The 21,609-nt window shown below is 39.0% G+C and overlaps 3 protein-coding genes and 1 pseudogene across 4 annotated transcripts; 3 read left to right on the top strand and 1 right to left on the bottom strand.

The window, feature by feature from the left end:
• Window positions 1–3,838: 3,838 nt before the first annotated feature.
• Window positions 3,839–7,324, top strand: LOC122303349 (F-box protein At5g39450). 2 transcript variants are annotated; one of them, XM_043115104.1, is made up of 3 exons: window positions 3,839–4,263; window positions 4,331–6,265; window positions 6,826–7,324. In XM_043115104.1, the coding sequence occupies exons 2-3, from the start codon at window positions 4,404–4,406 to the stop codon at window positions 6,848–6,850; spliced, it is 1,887 nt and encodes a 628-aa protein (XP_042971038.1). In that variant the 5' UTR covers window positions 3,839–4,263; window positions 4,331–4,403; the 3' UTR covers window positions 6,851–7,324. The 2 variants fall into 2 exon arrangements, with proteins under 2 accessions (XP_042971038.1, XP_042971037.1); XM_043115103.1 differs by having other exon boundaries at window positions 3,839–6,265.
• A 136-nt stretch (window positions 7,325–7,460) lies between these two features.
• Window positions 7,461–10,337, top strand: LOC122303351 (annotated as a pseudogene).
• Window positions 10,338–11,261: 924 nt separating this feature from the next.
• On the top strand, window positions 11,262–14,663 carry LOC122303347 (farnesylcysteine lyase). The gene is made up of 5 exons (XM_043115101.1): window positions 11,262–11,889; window positions 12,216–12,389; window positions 13,103–13,462; window positions 13,566–13,741; window positions 14,236–14,663. The coding sequence occupies exons 1-5, from the start codon at window positions 11,365–11,367 to the stop codon at window positions 14,495–14,497; spliced, it is 1,497 nt and encodes a 498-aa protein (XP_042971035.1). The 5' UTR covers window positions 11,262–11,364; the 3' UTR covers window positions 14,498–14,663.
• Window positions 14,664–15,319: 656 nt separating this feature from the next.
• Window positions 15,320–19,648, bottom strand: LOC122303348 (vacuolar protein sorting-associated protein 20 homolog 2-like). The gene is made up of 6 exons (XM_043115102.1): window positions 19,278–19,648; window positions 17,691–17,843; window positions 17,272–17,424; window positions 16,558–16,641; window positions 15,727–15,877; window positions 15,320–15,633 (listed from the first exon to the last, which is right to left on the bottom strand). The coding sequence occupies exons 1-6, from the start codon at window positions 19,377–19,379 to the stop codon at window positions 15,608–15,610; spliced, it is 669 nt and encodes a 222-aa protein (XP_042971036.1). The 5' UTR covers window positions 19,380–19,648; the 3' UTR covers window positions 15,320–15,607.
• Window positions 19,649–21,609: the final 1,961 nt, after the last annotated feature.

Below are 21,609 nucleotides of genomic sequence, written 5' to 3'. Positions count from 1 at the left end.
AGCCGCTTGATCTTCATGCCGGTCTAAGTCTTAACCATTTTCTTCCAATCAAGGAAAATTTTCAGCACTTCATCTTTATTATTCATCGTATACACCCACACACGACGAGAATAATCATCAACAAAAGTTACAAACCAATGTTTACCTCCCAAAGATGCATTTTGGGTAGGTCCCCAAACATTGGAGTGCACATAGTCAAGAATTCCCTATGTATTGTGTACTGCGGTTCCAAACTTGATTCGCCTCTGCTTCCCCAATACACAGTGCTCACAGAAAGATAGTTTACCAGTCTTGGCACCTTTGAGTAAGCCTTGTTTCACCAGTGTTTGCAAAGCTTTTTCTCCTGCGTGTCCCATACGCATATGCCAAAGACTGGTGGTGTCGGCATCAGTCTCATCTAGCTTCTCACAGCCCGCGGAAGCTCTTCCATCAATAGGACTTCCCTGTAAGAAGTACAAGTTTCCTCGCCTTAAACCCTTCATTGCCACCTGAACTCCCAAAGTACACTCTCATTAGTACTTTGAGAGTTCCGTCTTCAATGACGATTCTGAATCCTTTTGAATCCAGAGATCCCAGTAAGATGAGATTCTTCCGCAAGTCTGGAACATACCGAACTTCTGTTAGAGTCTTGATGCTGCCATCGTGCAGCTTTAACCGAATGCTACCTATTCCCTGTGTCTTACAGGCACTGTCATTGCCCATAAGTACTACTCCACCCTTGATCTTTGTGAAGTCAGTAAATCAGTCCCAATTGGGACACATATGATAGGTACATCTGGAATCCATAATCCATTCATCGGAATGACAAATGGATGATGAACTTATCAAGGAAAAATCCGAATCATCATCTCTGTCCACGACATTGGCTGTAGAGGGTTGATTCTGCTGTTGTCCCTTCCGGTTTGGACAATCTTTCCTCCAGTGTCCTTTATTGTGACAAAAGGAACACTCGTCTCTGGCGAGTTTTCTGCCGACTGATGAACCACGTGATGTGGTCCGGGTTTTCGATTGAAAACCGTTCTTCTTTCTGGGATACCTTGACTGTGGTCTCCCTCTTGCTGTTAAAGCTTTACTTGATGTATCTTGATGTACCTGCTTATCTTTTTTCCTGTACTCATTGCTAATTAAAGAACTAGATACATCGTCAAAACTAATACTTTCCTTCTCATACAGTAGAGTAGTAATTAAATGCTCATATGTATCGGGCAAGGAATTTAACAAAAGTAAAGCTTTATCTTCATCTTCGATTTCAACATCTAAATTTAACAAATCAGCAAGAATTTGGTTGTAATATTCAGATGTTCAGACATTGAAATATCTTCATGAAATTGGAATCTGAAGAATTTCTTCTTCAAGTGTAAACGGCTCTTAATGCTCTTCTTCATGAACTTATCCTCCAATTTCTGCCAAAGTACCCTAGCATTTGTCTCTCTTATAACAAAATATTTTTGTTCTTTGGTAAGGCATAATCGGATTGTACTACAAGCTTGAGTATTAAGCTTCTTCTAACCCTGATCAGTCATATCATCTGGCTTTCCTTCCAACGCAATATCCAACTCTTGTTGGATCAACATGTCCATGACTTCACACTGCCACATGCCGAAGTTGCTTGTTTCATCGAACTTTTCAACTTCAAACTTGGCATTTGACACAGTGGACCGACGTCCTGAGCTACTGGCATGTTCAGAGCTCCTGTCTCTTCCAAATCCTTCCATTTGAATTTAGAAAATTTATACTCAAAATTTCAAAATTCTAACCGTTCGGATGATTCCAGAACGATCCAAATAGTAGAAAAGTACTATTTGATTGCTGAAATCGGATTCCGAATGGCTTAGATCAAGCCGAAAATGGATCTGAAAAACGGACAGTTCTGATCTGTCTGGCGCGTGGGATGCACGCGCTGCACAGTGCGAGTGGGCAGCGAGTGGCGAGTGGATTACACGCGCTACAGTACCTTGTGCTCGTGGGGGAGAGTGAGGCGCGTGGATTACACGCGCCGAACCTCTGTAGGGCGCGTGGGGGCACGTGGGCGCGTGTGGCTCAGTCGTCTTCTTCCTCCGATGCGCGTGGGGGCGCGTGGATGACAGCAGATGCACGCGCTGACCTTCTAGGGGAGAGTGTGGGCTCGTCCAACCTCTGTTTTTGATGCCGTTTGCGGCAACGATTTCGTTTCGACGCGAGGAACACCTTGGAGTTGTCAAAAATTGATTTTGAGCAACTTGAATTTTCGGACAGCTCGAACCAGAGCTCTGATACCAATTATTGTGCCTCTAACCTGTCCGAAAATCACACAAAATAATTTTAAAGTGGTTCAGCAAATTGCTTACGTCCACTGGAGCCTCTTTTATAGAATTTGTAGAAGATTTATGAAAATCTACAAATTCTCAATTCACTCACGTCTCTCTTTCTCTTTCTTTTCTCTTCTTCCCTCTACCTTTTCTACAGATCAGAACTCTCCTATTTATAGGAGGAGTTCTTCTCAACAAGTTCCTAAATACGGTACAGCAAATTGCTGATAAAATTATGGGAGGCACCTGATAAACGGTGCCTAACAAAACAATGCACCTTATGGTGCATGTGCAAATCATGCCACTTGGGTGGTTTTCAAGAGGTTGAGGGTGTTAAGCTTAATGTAAATGCTATACTCCACTTGAATTATTAGAGTTTTTTTCCAATGTTAAATTTTTTATTAGGATCAATTTTTTATCAAAAATATTATTTTTTTCTTAAATAACCAATTGAACTAACTAAGCCAACGTGCTACGTCCTTTACTTATATATATATATGATATTAATCTTAATTTATTATCCCTAAAAAGAGAACATTAATTCAGTATGTACGTGGGTGCACGAAACACAAGTGATAAATTAATTAATTATTTTCATTCCCACGGACAGAGAGATAAATTAATTAATTAATCACACACAGCAGGGGAAAACAACGACAGTTTCTATACTGACAAAAAGGAAACATTTATTATTATTATTTTTAGAATAACATGTACACCCACCACGAGACAATGTCTCACTCCAAATTTCATGTATTAAATACTATACTTTCCCAATTGTTATAAAAAATTTTAGTATATCCAACAAATTCAAATCATAGTCTTAACAATATCAAAAGACTAAAAATAAATATGGATTTTAAAATAAAAAATACTAAAAATTGTGAACAAATATGAGCTTGTTAAAATAATATATTAATCAAATTTGAATGACCTAGTTTTATAAGGATCTTGAATTTTGAATATTTAGCTAAGTTCAAAACAGATACAACTGTAGAGAACGAGAGTAACTAAGAATTTCTTTGCTTATGTCATTTTGAGAACTCTTATACTTATGAGTTTGCGAGTTTATTTTTATAAATTTTTTTTATAATTAAAATATTATTTATAATAATATTAAAAATAATTTTAGAATATACAAATTTTATGTATTTAATTTTTTAAATTAATGTATTTTTATGTATTTTATTAATATAATTAGTTATATTATTTTTTTAATATAAAATAATTATTTTAATTAATCATATTAATAAAATTTATAAAAATAACTATTTTTTAATTTTTTTTAAAATTTGTGGTTGTACCAGATGTCCACAGTCCAATCATGCAAGATGGCCCGCTTAAGATAATAAGAAAACAAATGCTAAATTCCACACACTTTAAAGAACCCTTGGACAGCGGGATGAGAATAATGTGATGGCTTTTTGGACTTTTCGGCATCTTTCTCCTTCTCCTTTCCATGTTTTTTACGGGTGGGCTTTTGGTGGGGAGTATTTGGACTTTTGGGGCTTGGCTTCTACTTTAAGCTCAATTTCTTTCAATATTGGTTGGCAGGCACAGACGGACACGAGAGGAGCCGACCCCACACTGCTAGTACCAATGCCCTCTTGGACTCGTCTTACTATTTCTTCTCCTCCGCCATTATGCCTTTCAGAAGTGGAAAAAAATCCCAAAAAGAGGGTCGAAGTTTGATTGAGTGGACTTGACCTCGTCAGCTCATCTCATTCCTAGGTTTCTCATTAGTCTCCACATTTTAATCCCCCTTTGTGAACTGTGACCTATCTCTCCAGTGTCGTCCATTGCAGGTCTGATGGATGGAACCGATTTAAGTTTTGGAGATTTTGGAACAAACCCAATTGAGTTTTGGAGAATCTTTGACAAACCCTTTTCATATTTGGTCTGTATTACTTTATTTATGCTTCTTAGATGCAATAATTGAGGAGTCTGAGGCAAGCCCATTTCGGCTCGGTTCCAGGTCTGATTCTGTTCATTTTGTCTGTTTTCTTTTCACCTAAAGATTTGGGATTGGGTTGTGTCTGTAGTGAATTATGCAGTTTAGGCGGTGAAGAACATAGAACTCTGGTCAAATATCCACCAATTGTTAGTCAAATTACAATGTTGTCTGAACCCTGCGACTCGAGCTTTCTCCTTGCTCTGCCGGATGATGTGTTTGCCATAGTATCCCGGTCCCTCTCTCCGAGGGATCTATGTAATCTCAGTTTATGCTGCCGGAGTTTGTGCGCCCTCGTGGCCTCTGAAAAGTTCTGGCTCACCCAATGTGAAATGATAGGGGTCGTGCCCCATAGAGACCTCATCGAGTGGCGAAAGGGTGTCTCTTCCTACGTGGCACTTTGCCGCTTCCTCATTTGCATTCATCCATTGATTGGAATTTGGGTTCATCAGAACCCCGAGCTTGGCAACGTGGTCTATGTCATGCCTGGTTTTGTTTCAGTTGTTGGATGCCGGATAATCCCACAAGAGCTTGGTCCATTAGGCATTGAGGATGGTCCCATCCTATGGGCTCCTGTGTTTGAAGTTCTTGGTAATTATGATGGTTCCGCCACATTTTTCCTCCATGGAAGGGAGAAGGGAAATGACTATTTTTATCCTGGTTCAGTTAAACCTATCGAGAGGACTTGCAATGTGCTATTGCTTGAGGTGGAGGCATTGCAAGAAGAAAATGAGGGAAAATTGTTGCATAGCAAGAGCTTAGCTCACCATTCAGATAACGATCTAAGAAAAGTTAGTAGGTCAAATATTGGAATTTCAATGTCTCAAAGGATGCTTGGACCGAATGAGGCGAAGGTGCCATTTGGTCGACTGGCTTTTGTTGATAGAAGAAAATTGCTTAGTGTTGCTACCAGCCAAATTCGTCAAAAGGTTCCGGATTCTGCAAATGGGCTACTATTTCCAGGGTTAAGAGATGATGAAGATAACTTTCAGAAAGATCTGGCATTCTTATTGGAACGGAGATCACTGCTTATGGAAATGTATAAGTTTAGTGCTCGTCAAATTGATTGGAAGGCAATTCCTGAGCTGCCATCTGATCCTACCCAGTCAGAATTGAACCAGATTAGAAAGAGTCTTGATCGTCCAAGTGGTTTTACCAATTCCCTCAATTGCGATGATGATGGTCACGTACAATGCGCCAAGAGAAAAACTCTTCGTGGCTACTTTAAGAATAGCCTTAAACAGTTCCTGGGGAGGTCCAGCTCAATTAATGTTGGCAATGCAATTTCAAGGAATGGTTCTTCAAGCGGCGGGAATAAGCATGCACAACTTCACGAGTTTTTGACGTCAGGTGATGCAATAAGACTTGCATTACATGCATCCACTATCAAGTTATCTTCTTATCGAGCATGGCCAAACATGCATGACAGTCGGTTTGCCCTCTACAAGTTGCCCATGCGGGCCCCAACTGCTGACCATGAGTATGCTGGTTTATGGGGAGGGACTTTTGGTTGGCCTCCTGGGAGGCCTACAGAAGAAAAACCTGGTAAGGCTCTCTTCTTTCTACTGCTCTCTTATGAGGAGTCCCAAGGGCAGCGGCATCTTATCGCAACCAAAATATTGGAAGGCACCCACTACGTTCTGCATCCTAATGGCTCAGCAATGTTTATAGTGAATATAGATGAGCCTTCACCAGATCCATTTCCTTTCGATTCCGATGTAGATTCTATTCCTGTGAATCTAAAGCATGCTTTTATGGGAGAGGGTATTGCAAATGGTTATGGATTCAGGTATCCCGGTGCAAAGCCTGGTTCCCTCTTTGCATTTCAAAATGGTCTTCTTGCCTTCATTTGGAAGGAAACCAGGGCAGTCTTGACCTTGCAGAGACTCGACTTGCAAGAGCTGCTGAAGAAGGGTGAACAAGTGCCTGCGCTACCTCCAATCGCCAACTTTTCATATTTGACTCGGTCATACTCAAACGTGTTTGCAGGCTTCGCAAACAACTCAACTTGTTTGTCTTCACCAAGGTTTGGCTTTCCTCTTAGATGAATAATTATGTTGTGGACCTCTCATTTTATTTTATATCTCTCTCAGTAATTGATATTGTCTTCTTGTCGAAGTGTAGTTATTTTATATAGAGTACTTGATTTCAAGAATTCTATTTTTTCATGCAAAATTTGCTTCATGGTCCAAAAGCTTTACATGGTGGCTACTCTTTTGAATATTCTTTTTTATCCTAAAATGACGTGGACATATTCAATCAGAAAGACTTGAGAAGGATTTTATGAGTAGCAGAGGTAGTATGGACTTGTACACAGTTGGCAAGGCTGACACCAAGTAGCTGGATTTATTCTTGTGCAAACAACATGAGAAACATGAATAAATGCTTATGTAGTTAGGCTTCTGACATGATGCGAGATCTTGAATTTGTGAAGGCTATACAAATCAGACTTTTTAGATCAACTTTAAAATTGTATGCCGCAAATCACCTCTTCTTCAATGACAACTTCTCTGCTGTATCTTGCTACCTGTTGCCCCTTTCACTCTGATGATTTCTTACTTACATGAATGGGATCTGCTGATGCAGGACCTCTGAGGACATATCTTCCTAATCTAGAGAGGATGAGTACTATTGTGGTACTAGTTGACCACTCGATATTATAATTACTTAAAAGCAGTTTGTCTATTTCTAAAGTACACTTGTATGCTATTGTTGGGGTACACTGAAGGGACAAAGTGGGTGTGGCTTTGTGTGGATGGGAATAGTTTTTTTTTTCCTCCTGAGCTCAAGCTAGGTTATCTTATCTTGACTGCAGGACGATTAGAGTCGGCTTTCCTTAAAGCTCCATCACGGTTCATCACTCACAAGCCGTACATCCTATCTTGGTCTGTGTAGCCATGGGCCATAGTTGATGCAAGTTCACTTGGTAGGATTGAAATGTGAAGATTCTTGACAGTTAAATGAGTTAACGAGTGGTGTGTGAAATTCAGAATTTTATCAGGGAACATAAAAAGTTGTTACTGATTATAGTTACACATATAAGATTTCCGAATTCTGGTTTTATGGTAAATTTTATTTTTTGTGATTTCTCTGGAACAAGTTTTGGGAAGCTGGTAACAGTTTTTGCATCCATTTGAGAAAATGTTGACAATTTATTCGCAATCACGTTTCCAGAAAATTAATTTATCAAGAAATGATGTCCAATTATTGTCCGTTCCCCAGAGGCACTGGTTCAAGTTTCTTTGAAAGTGCAGAAGGGTGCTGAAAGACTCACAAGTTAAGATGATATCCTGCGTGTATGCACCAATTCTCTATTTTTCAGTCCTCTACTGCATCTCCTACCTCTGATTACTGCCTATCATTTCTAACGGAAGGTGTGTGGGAAATAAAAGCAAGTAGATTATGAGAACAGAAGAGATCATAGTTTTGGTTCTGCTCTTGGATGCTAAACGTTGCTCAATCTTTGGGCTTTTGGGATAAAAGCAAATGACTATTGATTGCTAGGGGTTGGCCTATGTGATGAAGGCCTTGGTCTTGGGGAAGACTCCTCTCAAGGTCCAAGGTTCAATACCTCATGGGTGCAAATAATTCTTTGGGGCCACACCCTCTGATAAAAAGCCAACGATTTAATCAGTTCTGTATAGGAAAACTTTCAAAGATGTGCACGGGACTGAAGTTTACTCTGTAGGAGTGGGTCCTAAGGGCCCTGCCTTGGAAAGGTTTTCCGACATCAAAAACAAAATAAATCCAAGTATACTATTGGAATTAGAGATATCTCTGCTAGCTAGCCAAGTTATAAGTTTGTGTCTTTGAGTTTTTGAGTTTGGTTTGAAGCTATTGAGGTGAAGCTGTTCTGCTCAATTCAATTGATGCTACGTTGATAATATCAAAATGTGATGTCGTTTCCTATTTCTCAAGTTACCAAGTGAATGAGCACTCTTGAGGTATGATGCCATATTTCCATTTGACAGGATTAACATTATCAATACTGCTAGATACAACCAAGAGGGAAAACCGTTGAAAAATCGGCTAGCCACGTCAGTCAATCTATGAATTTTTTTTTTTTTTTTAAAGAGTTGTCTGAATGACACTATGTGAAGACGGACCAGAATGGCGGAACAACGTCAACCATCGTTACTCGATATGAGTGTCCCAGAAAATCAACAAACTCCGATCGACCTTCCTTTCATATCTAGTCCCTCGACTCATCGATTTTCCATACTTGCTCCCATCATCTCTCTCTCTCTCTCTCTCTCTCTCTCTCTCTCTCTCTCTCTCTCTCTCTCTCTCTCTCTCTCTCTCTCTCTCTCTCTCTCTCTCTCTCTCTCTCTCTCTCTCCAGAACATGAAAGGTGTTTTGTGTTGAAACCTATACCTTAACTACGCCTTGCGGCTCATCTCGAATCCATGGGAGCTTACAAGTATGTGTTGGAGCTATGGAGAAAGAAGCAATCCGATCTGATTGAGGTTCCTGCAGAGGGTGAGGCGTTGGGAGTACCGCCAGCACCCTTCCATTGTTTGTGTTACCCACACGACTCGCCCTGACAAGGCTCGTCGCTTGGGTTACAAGGCAAAGCAGGGTTTTGTGGTTTATCGTGTTCGTGTTAAGCGTGGTGGCTGGAAGAGGCCTGTTCCCAAAGGTATTGTGTATGGAAAGCCCACAAACCAGGGTGTTACTCAACTGAAGTTTTAGCACAACTAGAGGTAAGTTGCAGAAGAACGTGCTGGTCGAAAGTTGGGAGGTCCCGGGGTTCTGAACTCATACTAGCTTAATGAGTATTCTACTCACAAGTATTATGAGGTGATTCTGGTTGATGTCGCTCATAATGCAATCTAAAATGCCCAAGAATCAATTGGATCTGCAATCCTATCCACAAGCACATGGAGCTTTGTGGTCTCACTTCTACTGGGAAGAAATATAGGGGATTGCATGGAAAGGGACACCGCCACCACAAGCAACATCCTTCTCGCAGGGCAAACTGGAAGAGAAACAACACTTTTTCACTTCGTCATTACCGTTGATTTTGGCTATGTCTTTATCATTTTATAGTCATTCGTACGAAGGGAACATTAGTGGTTATTTGGAATTGAAATTTTTGAGATCGTGATACTTGAATTATGTTTTACTTTGAAATTTTACTTTAAAAAAAAGTGAAAGGTGTTAAACTCATTCATTCCAGAAATGCGCATACACACACGAGAGAGAGAGAGAGAGAGAGAGAGAGAGAGAGAGAGAGGGCCAACTGAACAAAAAAAGAAACATTTGTACTAAGCTTAGTGAGTGGAAATGATTTTCATACATTCCAACAAATAAGAAAAAGAAATTGAAAATGTCATTTTTTGTGTCTTGCAACTTTTTTAGAAACCAAACACAGCAAAATCCATAACTTGACATGGTAGAAGCTGCGGTAGTGTGTTTTTTCACTTTCCACTCCGCCCAGTTCTCACCGATTGTTCACGAGAAAATTCATAGGTCATCGGTGGTGGCTATCATCGTTGGGTCATAGGTGTCAAGGTTTTTAGGCAGATTTAAACGGAGGCAAGCTCCTATGAGAAAACCCAAAAGCAGCACCCCCCTCCCCCAAGAGCAGCCACCTCCCTCACTGAGTTCACAACCAAGCCAACTCAACCGAGCTATCAACGGTGGTGGTCATCATCGTTGGGTCCCAGGTGTGGGGGATGAGGGTTGTGATGGAAAAGGCAATGGGAACTGGACACTCAGACGAAGAGAACTGGAAAAGACTCAAATGAAGACTCGTGGGGATGGGTGTGGGATGGAGGCCTCTATGCTTGGGTTAGATAACAAGTAGAAATAGAGTCGTTTTTAATAATGCCATGTCGGATGTGATGCCTCGCCGATTCCCCAAGTCGGTTGTTTCCATCATTTTCGAAAAATTATACTAAGACATTTGTGGGCATTAATTTAACGGACAAAGGATTTAAACGATGCTGTGCAGCCATGGCTCTGATTCATTGTATAGTTAGGCAAGTTTGAAAGCTAACGCCTACATTGAACTTGTTCATCTGTACTGCCTGTCATTTAGTGCTCCCCGATGTTGCCAAGTTCAGATGACATAAATATGGAGTCAATTTGGTTCCTCAACTCCTCTCAACTCATTTCATCATTACAACTTTTTTAAATTTCAAAATAATAATATTAAAAAATAATATTCTAATAATATTTTATTCAACTTTTAACTTTTATTTCAATTCAATTCAACTTAACTCAATATCCAAATGCAGCCTTAATCTCATTCTGATATGAAGTGATCAGAGAGCTTAGATTGCACATCTAAGAAGCATTTGCCAAGCAAGCACCCCGAGTTATATAAAGTATGTCACCCGCTAGGGAACTTAACAAAGTTCCTTTGCTATTTTAATAAAAATAAAATTTTATATACCATACTATCATTTTAATTTTATCTCAATATATATATGTGACATTTATTATCATAAGATGATAATTAAATGATTTTTATTATTTAATAGTGATAAATATGCTATATATTATATAATAAAATAAGAATGAGATAAGATTGTGGTATATAATATTACTTAACAGGCCAGTTGCCCCTTTGGGCCTTCAAAATCCACTTCTATTCGTTGGCTCTTTGAAGCAAACCTAAAAAAATTGGACACGAATTAATAGATATTTTTTTATTATTTTTAAATATTATTTCAATTTTAATAAAAATAGAAAAATGTGTATAACATAATCCAAAGAGTTAATTTTGGAATAAATTAATTGAAAATATAAATTTTAGTAAGAAGATGATATAACGAGGCTAAGCTAAACGAAAACAACTGTGGAGAAAGAAATGGAAAAAGGATTGAAAGCTGAAACATTGTTTTCAACAAATATTGTATCATTTTCTGTCACTGTTTTAGATAATTTTAATTAAATAATTATTTGTATGAATATAATATATATATATATATATATATTTTTTTTTAATAAGATGACGTCTTAATGGTAAGTGACTCCAACACTACATGATAATTTATCTTATACAAGGTCAAAAAACATAAAAAAAAAAAACAAATTGTCTTTCGGCACTAAACAGAGGCGAGGAAGGTGGAGACGACTTCGAGTTCGAGAAGAGATCATCGGTTCCGAAGCAACAGCATGTTGTCACCACTCGCCGTCTCCCTTTTCACCTTCCTCCTCGTCTGTCCATCGCTCTCCTCCCTACCTCAATCCCCTCTCCCAACCCCAACACCAGCTCCAAATGATCCGCCCACTATCTGCATCGTCGGCAGCGGAATCGGCGGTTCCTCCGTCGCTCACTTCCTCCGTCACTACTCCTCCCACCCTTTCTATATCCGAATCTTCGAGCGTAACGGCATCGTCGGGGGCCGCATGGCCACTGTCAACGTCTCCGGCCAGACCTTCGAGGCCGGTGCCTCCATTCTCCACCCCAAGAATTTCCACGCCTTGAACTACACTAAGTCCCTCGGGTTGAATATCAAGAAGCCCTCTTCTTCGGATTCTTTCTCTCTCGGCATTTGGAACGGCAAGAATTTCGTGTTCAAAACTTTAAGCTTTAGTTCCAAGCTCCCATTCGTTGACAAGATCGTCTCACTCGCCAATTCCGTGCTCATGTTCCTGCGCTACGGGTTTTCACTCCTCAGAATGGAGAGCTTCATCGAGGTCTTTCTTTCTTCTCTCTTTTTTTTTAACTGACCTGCTTTTTGTTTCTGACTTTTGGTTTGCTTTATGGGAAAAAAGGGAGGAAAAGATGGAAGTTCCTTTTTGTACAAAGATTGAAAATTTTCAGTGATTTTTTGTTTGTTCTTTTTTTTCGATTCTTGCTCAGAGAGAAAAACTACTTTTTATCTCCAATTGCTGGACAAGCAAGTATTGAATTGATGGGCTACTTCGTCGTTTTTGGTTAATTAAATGACCAAAAAAAGAAAAAAAACACTTACCTGAACGTTCATAAAACTATTCTCCTGTTGTGTATGTTCGTGATGTAGAGTACCGTGGACAAGTTCTTGAAGTACTATGAAAGCTCTGAATCCAGACCAGTTTTTGAGACTGTGGATGGGATGCTAAAATGGGCGGGTTTGTACAATCTCACGACCCGGACTCTGCTGGAGGAAATGATTGATTCAGGGTTCTCTCCCTTATTGATAGAAGAGCTTGTCACTGTAAGAACGTTCAGTATTTTACTTCATTGTTTCTTGCATTATTCTTTCTGCGCATTGGTTGACTTTGGTATTTTTGGACTGATTTCGGGAACTTTTACATGCTCATGTTCAGAACAATTGTATTGTACGATGAGAGCCTTTAGACGTTGATTAAAAAAAAAAAAAGGAGTTTTTGAACGACTTATGAAATTATGAAACATTTCTGGACAACCAGTGAACATATTTACAGGTTGAGTATAGGTGAAGTGAAGATTTTGAGATGGGCTACTTAAGAAACTTTTAAAAGTTCTTAAAAATAAACGAGCAATTTCGTAAAAAATTATTCTGCCTACATTTGTTGTGAAATAATAAAATGTTCAGCTCTGATAGCTCAGAAATATGTGAAGAAAACTAGCAGGTATACTGTCTATCGTGAGAAGGTGCCATGGGAATTTGAGATGATGTGGTAGAGGGACTTGTATGTGCTCTTTGAAATATTTAAAAGGCCAGAAGCTATGCCATTCTCCAAACACTGAAGATCTTATATTGAAGGAGAGGCATCCTTTTTTTGTTTCTTGCACGGAGTATCTTAGCATCTTAATTCTTTTCAAAATAATGAAAGGTGTCGGTTTTGGTTATAATTATGATACTTTAGATTGAAAAGTTAACTTTGAACTGGAGAACTTAGATTTTTCAACATCGATCACATTTCAGATTTATCATAATTTACTCAGGTCATCACAAGAATAAATTATGGGCAGAGTGTCTCTATCAGTGGACTTGCTGGTGCAGTTTCATTGGCAGGATCTGGTGGAGGGTTGTGGGCCATCGAAGGAGGAAATTGGCAGATGGCTGCTGGATTAATTAATCGCTCAGATGCTGCATTGCACCTCCGTGAAGAAATAGAATCTATCTCTTATCTGGGAGAATATTATGAGCTTAACTCCACAGTAGGGAATAGTTACACGTGTGAAGTTACGGTGGTTGCTACACCTATGGATGAGCTGAATATTCAGTTTTCCCCTCAAATTTCAATTCCTAAGAGAGAATTACAGCACACCCATGCAACTTTTGTGAGGGGCCTTCTAAATCCTGTAAGTATCCTAACAATTACTAATATTTTTTATCATCCCTTTTTCGGTATGATCCATGATTTAAATACTTACCCCATGATCTTGGATGTATTTCTGTGGAAAGGCATATTTTGGCCTAAATGTTGTATCAGAAATCCCAGAACTGGTAGGCACGATAGAGGATTCTGACCTTCCATTCTCAAGCATTTCAGTTCTAAGGCAACATGGTGAGAAAGATATGACTTACAAGATATTTTCTCGTCAACCCATGGCAGATACGTTACTGGATAGCATCTTTAGGTAACATCTTACATATGGGTATTTTATAGCATACTTTTTTTTCCCGTTTTCTTTCTTTTCTTATTCTGATTTTGTTCTTTCTTTTCTTTTCTTTTCTTTGGGGGGGGGGGGGGGGGGGGGGGGGGGGGGGGGGGGGAATATTGGCAGTGTCGGTACTCGATTTGTGTCCATGTGATCCAATACAGAAGTTACCCACTTGTGCTTAACAAAGTTGCTAAAATTAGAAATTTTCAGAGGATCTGGGTTTCTTTCTTGATACATAGGATGTCGGAAGTTAATTTCTGTCGATTTTCTTGCTTCCAGTTAGCAAAGTAGCTAATTGATAATTTAGGAAGGAAATCGCGTCAACTCTTGATACTGACTTAAAGATTTGGATCTTTATAAACCATCTATGGTACCAATGGAAGAGATATAGTGGAGAAGTTAAATGGTCTTTACATGATGTTTTCGATTTTTGGGTTTTGTTTTGATACTAATTTATTGCTGCATGCCAGTGTTAGGCAGGAGACAATTCGGATTGATTGGGGTGCTTACCCTCACTACAGTGCTCCTGAAGTTTTTGCACCATTTATCTTGGATGGTCGGCATTTGTACTATGTGAATGCTTTTGAGAATGCAGCTAGCACAATGGAGACAAGTGCTGTTGCAGCTGAGAATTTAGCACGACTAATCCTATCAAGATTTTTTAACCTAGCACCCTTGATTTCATCTAACCTGAGCTCAAACTCTGGGGAACTTTTACATGTGGACCTGTGAATTGTGTATATAGTCACAACTTTTACACCGAATAATTTCAGATATTGGTTAAGATCCTAATGTAAGATTTTGGATATTAACCATTTATGTCTGGCCAAAGAAAGAAGCTTGTATCAGGTATTTTTGTTTTATGATATTTTGAGAAGTTGGTGTGTATGTGCTAAAAGGAGTTCCGGCAACTTTATCATTTTTTACCTTAGCATTGTAAGTGTCGTCTTCTTCTTACATTTTTCTTAATTATAGTTGTGGTTTCCTCAGTTGCATTAAAATTAAAAAGCAGCAAGAGAATAGAAAAAAAAAAAAAAATGAATAAATGAGACTGAATATGATTTTGTTGCATTCAATTGGGACATTCTTTCGGGTTTTATCCTATACAAATCTTTATCATCTTAGACCAAAAAGACATGAGAAATAACCCAGTTCATCAGATACTGGATTGGACTATTTGGATTTAAAAAAAAAATAAAAAATAAAAACAAAGAAGCTCTCGATGAAAGACTTTTCCAACTGGATTTGGAATCATCGTACTTACTTTTCTTGTCATCACTTTTTCGGCAGGAATGGTGAAACCTTTGAACCCTAGACCCTTTGGATTTCTCTTTTTGTTTTTAAGGATTTCTGTTTCTCCCATTAAATGTTTCAAGGATTGTGGTTACTGGTTAGCGTGGAACTACTTGTTTTCTAAAAAATATCAGCATCTTTTCAACCAGAAACCAGTTGGCAATGTAACAAATGGCAGCTATTATCCTCAAGTGTCCCGATAAAGGTTTCCATCATGTATTTGTATTCAAACGTACATGGCAAACAGGCTGATCATAGCAATTTTGAAAAACAAAGAAACATGAATGAGTTTTATTGATCAGCTGACAGTATTTTGCAATATCTTTATATATGAAGAACGTTGTCAAGATACACATATGTACAATCCAATGTTTGTGCTGAAGAAATCCAAATTAACATCTTACGCAATTGCAAGAATCCATACCCCTTCCCCCCCAAGAAAAAGAAAAAGAAAGTACCAGATGCATTGACGCAGGTCAAAGGTGATGGTTCATTGAAGTAGGCAAACAACTTGACATGATGGCAACATAAATTCCACGTTTTTCCCAATCAAGCTGGCAATGGTTCCTCCAAGACTGCGTTTCAAAAAAAAAAAAAAATCAAGCATTTGTAGTTAGAAAATGTGTATATATATATATATATAGAGAGAGAGAGAGAGAGAGATCGACCTTTCCTCTTTGTGGATACTTCAGCATCATCCGCAACCACTTCAGGTGCGACTGGTGCTTTGGTTGGTACATCTGGAAGGTTCAGCTTCTTGTTGTGTTCTTCGGAAGATTGTGTTTTAGTTGGAACATCAGGCAGATCTTGAAGGATGATCTGAACAAGCAAAGATGATTTTTCTTTCAGAGAAAACGATTATGGTTTGAAGGGGCAATGGCAATGCAAACATGCAAAGTAAAAATCCCAAAATAAAGACAAAAAGTAAACACAGTCTGGAAATGAAAGTTCAAGCTACAAATTGAAATAAAATCAGTTCAAATAAATTCATCTAGCAGCACAAATCAACTAAATTAACCAAACTCATTGGAAAGAACACAAATAGATACTTCCACTGTTTAATCTTATAAAGCACTCATTGCAGCATCAACATAAGACAGCGCATGAATCATGAAAGCCTCTTCACCGTCAATTGAAAAATCTAATATTTACATCAGTCATTGAATGCCCCACAAGTCAGGCTTGTCCCAAAATCTGGGACACACACCAAGTGCCATTTCTAATATTTTATACCGCAATATCACAGGAAAATGAGTACAATGCTGCAAAACAATGCTCGACTACTAGATTTAGTGTGGCGAAAAAGTGAAGTGTCTAAGCAATATAACCTCTGTACAGCAGGAAAGACATGAATTCACACAACTTCAATACTGGAAATGGCCAAAATTATGAACACTCAGGATGAAATATATATATAATTTATACTGTAGAGTTATATCAATATAAACAAAATTCAGGCACATTATGGACCCGTTGTCTGAATAGAAAAGTATACATACCTGACTTTCCAAGTTCTCAAATTCTGCCAAAACTTCTTCTTCATCTTCTGCTGATAATTTCTCTCCCAATATAGCATTAATTTCCTTCATAAGAAACATAGCAGTACATACATTAAAAATTTACTTATATAAAAAAAAACATACATTAAAAATGAATTTAAATTTCCAAACAACAGGAACATGAGGTATTAAGTTGGGGAAATGTAAATGTGTGTAAAGGAAAGAAAAGAAACAAAAAAGGCAAAAAGAAAGGAAACACTGTATCATATGCAATCATGTTGCTGCTTATATTACTTTTCAAGCTTCTAAAATTAACCTAAATAATGATAAACAGTATACAGAAGCACCAAAGACTTGCCAAGATGTTACTGCTACAATTTTATCTAAAAGGAGAGAGAGAGAGAGAGAGAGAGAGAGAGAGAGAGAGAGAGAGAGAGAGAGAGAGAGAGAGAGAGAGAGAGAGAGAGAGAGTCCAAAATATTTAGATTTAAAACCTCACCCATATAAACATACAGTCCTTAAATCTAACAAAGCTGGAGCAGCATAAGAAACTAAACAAATTACTAAAGCTCTATAGAGATGAGAGAAAACGTTTCTCAATTGTCGGTGATATTTTCTGTTTAGAATTACCAGATCCAACATTAAGCAATATGCTGTTCTCAACCATGCAGTATAAAGATACAGAAAAAATAAAAGAGGCAGTTTCAAGCTTACATCTTGATAAGCTTTTGCTTCATCAGTATCATCCACTAATTTTTGAACATCCTCCAGGTTGATCTCACTTTGTATAGCTTTAATTGCATTATTACCAGCCTTTAAACTATCAAAAACAGCTTTCTGCTTGCTTGCCAGTTCAATATCTGCCAACTGAATCAAAATGTAAGTTTGGTATCTCTGTTTTTTTCTCAAAGTAGTTTACAATCTCATAAAACTTGAAAGCAAGTTTAAGAGCAGCTCCAAAACATAAAGCTGGTCATTCATTTAAAGTTAAGAGAAACAAATCCAAGCCCATTCTATCGCATTAGCAAAGTAACAAAATCAGTGGAGAACTCCTGGGGTGAACAATTGCCTCTGAAAAAAGTAAGGAAAAAAACCTTGAACAAAAGAAGTAAGCTGAAGATTGGTATAGTTACCTGTTGCTCAACATTAATAATCCAGGCATCAACTTGCTTCAATAATTCTTCTTGTGCCTTTTTCTTCTTCAATGCTAACAAGGCCCTGTCCTTTTTCTTTTCACGAATCAAGTCTCTTGCTGCTTGCTTTTCTGCTTCAATGACGGCATCAAGCTGAAAGGGGTGGATCACAAGAGGAAGCAGCATAAGCAATTTGTCAGACGAATATGCATATGAGTTTAAACTACACTTTCATTAGTGATCCTTTAGAAGGTTCCAGATTGTTCAAAAATCTTTATAAATAACTAAAAAATAAGAGTATTGCTACTCTTCATTCTAAATCCTGTCATCCCTAGTCACACCTGACAATGTGTCACATATCTCAAGTGGTTTCGTCTATTAACCACTTGAAAGACGAAACCACTTGAAAGGTAACCACTTGAAATCTGCCACATCACCATGTGTAATTGGGGATGACAAGGATTAGGATGCAAAAGAGTATTACTCAAAATAAGAAAGTCACATCTAACTCCTATATAACTTGCAGCAACAAGTCTATAATGTTTCAATAGTGTATACTTAATTTCTCACTGATGTTTTACAAAACAATGACGCATAATTGAAACCAAGCTAGAGCCGAATGCAAATCTTTCCAGGGTTCAGCATAATTTCATTTGCCACGCCAGTTTGATTGAACAAAACCAATTGGACAAAATGTACGTCCAGAGTAAAAAGCAAAAAATCAACAACCACAAAGCTAGATAAGTAAGTATAGGAAATAGCACTCAATGAAAGCACCAAAAAATTATATAAATAAATACATATATGTAGTAGCTGCAATAGAGGAGCTTAAAGTTCAAACAAATACATTCAAATGCACGCATGTCTGCAAGCCAGTGTTGTTTTTGTTTTTGTTTTCCGACTTAAGGAACACGATTATGTTATTAAAAAAAAAAAAGTAAAAAACCTAGGTATGCAAATCAATGTTGTTAAAAGCACCAGATGCATGTCAGTGCAAAGGCCTCATCGAACCCAAGTGTGAAGTGGAAGCAAAGGCGAGGAATGTGTCTGATCTAAGTAAAGCGCACGTATCTTAAATACATGTCAAGCCAATCTTCTTTGGTTCCGTTTAATCTAGGGAACAAACAAGTACAATACGGATAATTGTAGTAACAATGCTTCCATTAATGAATCACATAAAGAGCGATGGAACTAAAAGCCGATGAAACGAAATGATGTTCAAACTTTTCTTGGACCTAATCAATGTAAGGCTGATGAATCTATCAGGTCAAGGTCATCTTCCCGAGAATCATAACTTCCATACTAGTTTTTTCTAAATACAACTGCAACTTGTTCCCCATATTTCCCAACAAGAAAACTAGTAAATTAATGCATATTCTTCCACAAATAACTATACTTTCATTATATTTTCCAATTTTTTAATCAATTTTTTACTTAACTCTTATATGTTAGTTCCTCAGTTTCACATGCAAAAATCCAGTTGAAACCAGTAGAATTCCTCAAAAAATTCAGTGTCAGAAACTAGAAGGGAAAGGAAAAAGAAGAGAAGATGAAGAATTTTTTTTGGGGGGGGGGGGGGGGGGGAACCTGTTGTTGATACTGGCCGAGCTTGCGTCGCTGAGTCTTGAGAGAGAGAATCGCTCGATCCACTTCCGTGATCTTGGGCTTCTTCACAAATAAATTCCCCATCTTTTACTACCCAAATTTTGGTTGAGTTTTCGAAGCTTTTACTTTCCGGTTAAGAAAGATGATTCTCTGCCCCAAAATCCTAGCTTCCTTCCTGTCTGTCTCCGAAGCTCTGGCGAGCTGAGCTGTTACCTCTGAATATAGTCCATAATCATCGCCAGTCCCTTATGTGTACGTATGTATGTACATATGAATGATCTGATATGCTTTCGCCACTCTTTAATTCTAATTGAAATTGTATGATTCTGGAGCCCAACACGAAGCCCAAACCCAAGTTCCTTCCTGCACAATAACAATAAAACAATGTGGAAAGTCGTCTTCCTCCACGAGCCTCTTTAACTAACAATCAGAAGCGACGCTCTTGTTGATGTTGTAAAATTTGCTCAACAGTTAGAATGAGAGAAATAGTCATTTCTAATCTACTGACATGATTTAAGCTTCTATCGGTGTTATTTGGGACTCCTGACGATATTCTGACAGAGCCATACAGTACCAGTGCATATGTTCATGACGGTGAAAAGAGAGCAAGTGTAGAGAAAATAGAGAAAAATAGACACAGATTTATGTGGTTCGGCACTAGATTTACGTCCAAGGAGGTTTGGGGAGGAGAAATTTACTATAATATTCTTGTTTTATAGCATCTCATGACCTCTCATCTATCACTGTACAAGGAAAGTTAGAGATACATTTACTAGAAAATAACGTATGCGCCAGAGTTCTCTAGAGTTGAAGAGAAAAACCGAGGAAGAATGAGAAGTCAAGGCCCCCTTTTTCCATCTGGTTGGAGGCTTTTTATATATCCTTTTATTGCTTGCGCCAATCTGCAGTGATGAGACCCTGCCCCTTTACGTGCACCAGTTTTCTTTCTTTTCCCATTATCCCTCTAACTTGCTCTAAGGCCTCATGTCATTTGCCTGCCCCATGTCCCTCATTGTCCCCCTTTGTCCTCTAACACCCAACTAGGTGGATTGGACTTAGGCCCTGGGCCTTGGGATTTTACTCCCCTCACAGTATCCCATGATTCTTAAGGGCAACCTATGCTAACAAAAGATCTTGAGAATATGTAAGATAACATATACAATAGAAACTGTCAGTAGGAAAACAAAATATTATGTCTGTGTTAAGTGATAAATGCCTCTAAGGGTGAATTTAGGCAAGAGGCGTGTGTGACTACGTAAGGCGCAAGCACGAAGTTCGGATGCAGCGTGAGACTAGCTCGACCCCACAAGGTGTTAGCGCAAAGCTCGGATGTGGCGGAAGGCTGGCTCAACCGCACAAGGTGTGAGTGCAGAGCTCGAATGTGGTGGAAGGCTGGTTCGACTACACAACGTACGAGCACAGAGCTCGGGATGTTGTAGGAGGTTGGCTCGACCCCTCAAGGTGCGAGCGCGGATGCAATGAGAGGCTGGCTTGACTGCGTAAGGTGTAAGCGCAGAACTCGGATGCGGGGAGAGGCTGGCTTGACTGTGTATCGTTGGTATGTTTATTGTTGTAAGAAAGTTTATGCTTGTTTTGTGTCTTTGTTTCCGTTTCACTATCAATGTTGGAGTTTGTGCAAAATAACCCATGTAAAGTGGCCAGAGGGCACGTCGACCCCTGGGTCCACCTTAGGCGATTGCCAAGCCAGTCGACTCGTTCCCTAAGATAACCCACGCAAGGCAGTTGTGGAGTTCGGAAGCTCGTTAACTCTGAATGCTCGTTCCCAGAGGCAATGGTTGTGGCTCAAGCTTGACACTTAAAGCGACGAGTCTAGAGATTCGGTTTTGTTGAATGGGGGGTTGGCAAGTTTCGAAGACTTGGCATTATCCTACAGTGAGTTTAGGGATCCGACTTCGTGGCGAGTTTAGAGACTCGGTTTTGGTAGACGGGGGGGTTAGCTAGTCTCGGAGACTTGGGCTTACCCCGGATATGGTTGCAAATCTAGGGACTCAACTTTGCTGGACCGGGAGTCGGCTAGTCTGGAAGACTTGGCCTTACCCGGCATATGGTTATGAATTTAGGGGCTCGGCGAGTCTAGGAACTCGACTTTGTTGGACGAGGGGTCGGCTAGTCTCTTAAACTTGGTCTTAACCCCGGCATATGGTTGTGAATCTTGGGACTCAGAGAGTCTAGCGACTCGACGGGTCTAAGGACTCGACTTTGCTGGACGAGGGGTTGGCTAGTGTCGAGGATTTGGCCTTACCCCACACATGGTTGTGAATCTAAGGACTCGACGAGTTTAGAGACTCGACTT

This window comes from Carya illinoinensis, chromosome 3 (genome assembly GCF_018687715.1).
Source record: "Carya illinoinensis cultivar Pawnee chromosome 3, C.illinoinensisPawnee_v1, whole genome shotgun sequence".
NCBI lineage: Eukaryota > Viridiplantae > Streptophyta > Magnoliopsida > Fagales > Juglandaceae > Carya > Carya illinoinensis.
This window is presented reverse-complemented; position numbering and strand designations above follow the sequence as displayed.

Coding starts and splice junctions, on each gene's coding strand:
- LOC122303348 (XM_043115102.1), bottom strand. CDS start 19,379: ATGGGGAATTTATTTGTGAAGAAGCCCAAGATCACGGAAGTGGATCGA. Junction 17,844..19,277: donor TCGGCCAGTATCAACAACAG/GTTCCCCCCCCC, acceptor CACCCCTTTCAG/CTTGATGCCGTCATTGAAGC. Junction 17,425..17,690: donor TTATTAATGTTGAGCAACAG/GTAACTATACCA, acceptor ATTTTGATTCAG/TTGGCAGATATTGAACTGGC.
- LOC122303349 (XM_043115104.1), top strand. CDS start 4,404: ATGTTGTCTGAACCCTGCGACTCGAGCTTTCTCCTTGCTCTGCCGGAT. Junction 6,266..6,825: donor ACTTGTTTGTCTTCACCAAG/GTTTGGCTTTCC, acceptor CTGCTGATGCAG/GACCTCTGAGGACATATCTT.
- LOC122303347 (XM_043115101.1), top strand. CDS start 11,365: ATGTTGTCACCACTCGCCGTCTCCCTTTTCACCTTCCTCCTCGTCTGT. Junction 11,890..12,215: donor GAATGGAGAGCTTCATCGAG/GTCTTTCTTTCT, acceptor TTCGTGATGTAG/AGTACCGTGGACAAGTTCTT. Junction 13,742..14,235: donor TTACTGGATAGCATCTTTAG/GTAACATCTTAC, acceptor GCTGCATGCCAG/TGTTAGGCAGGAGACAATTC.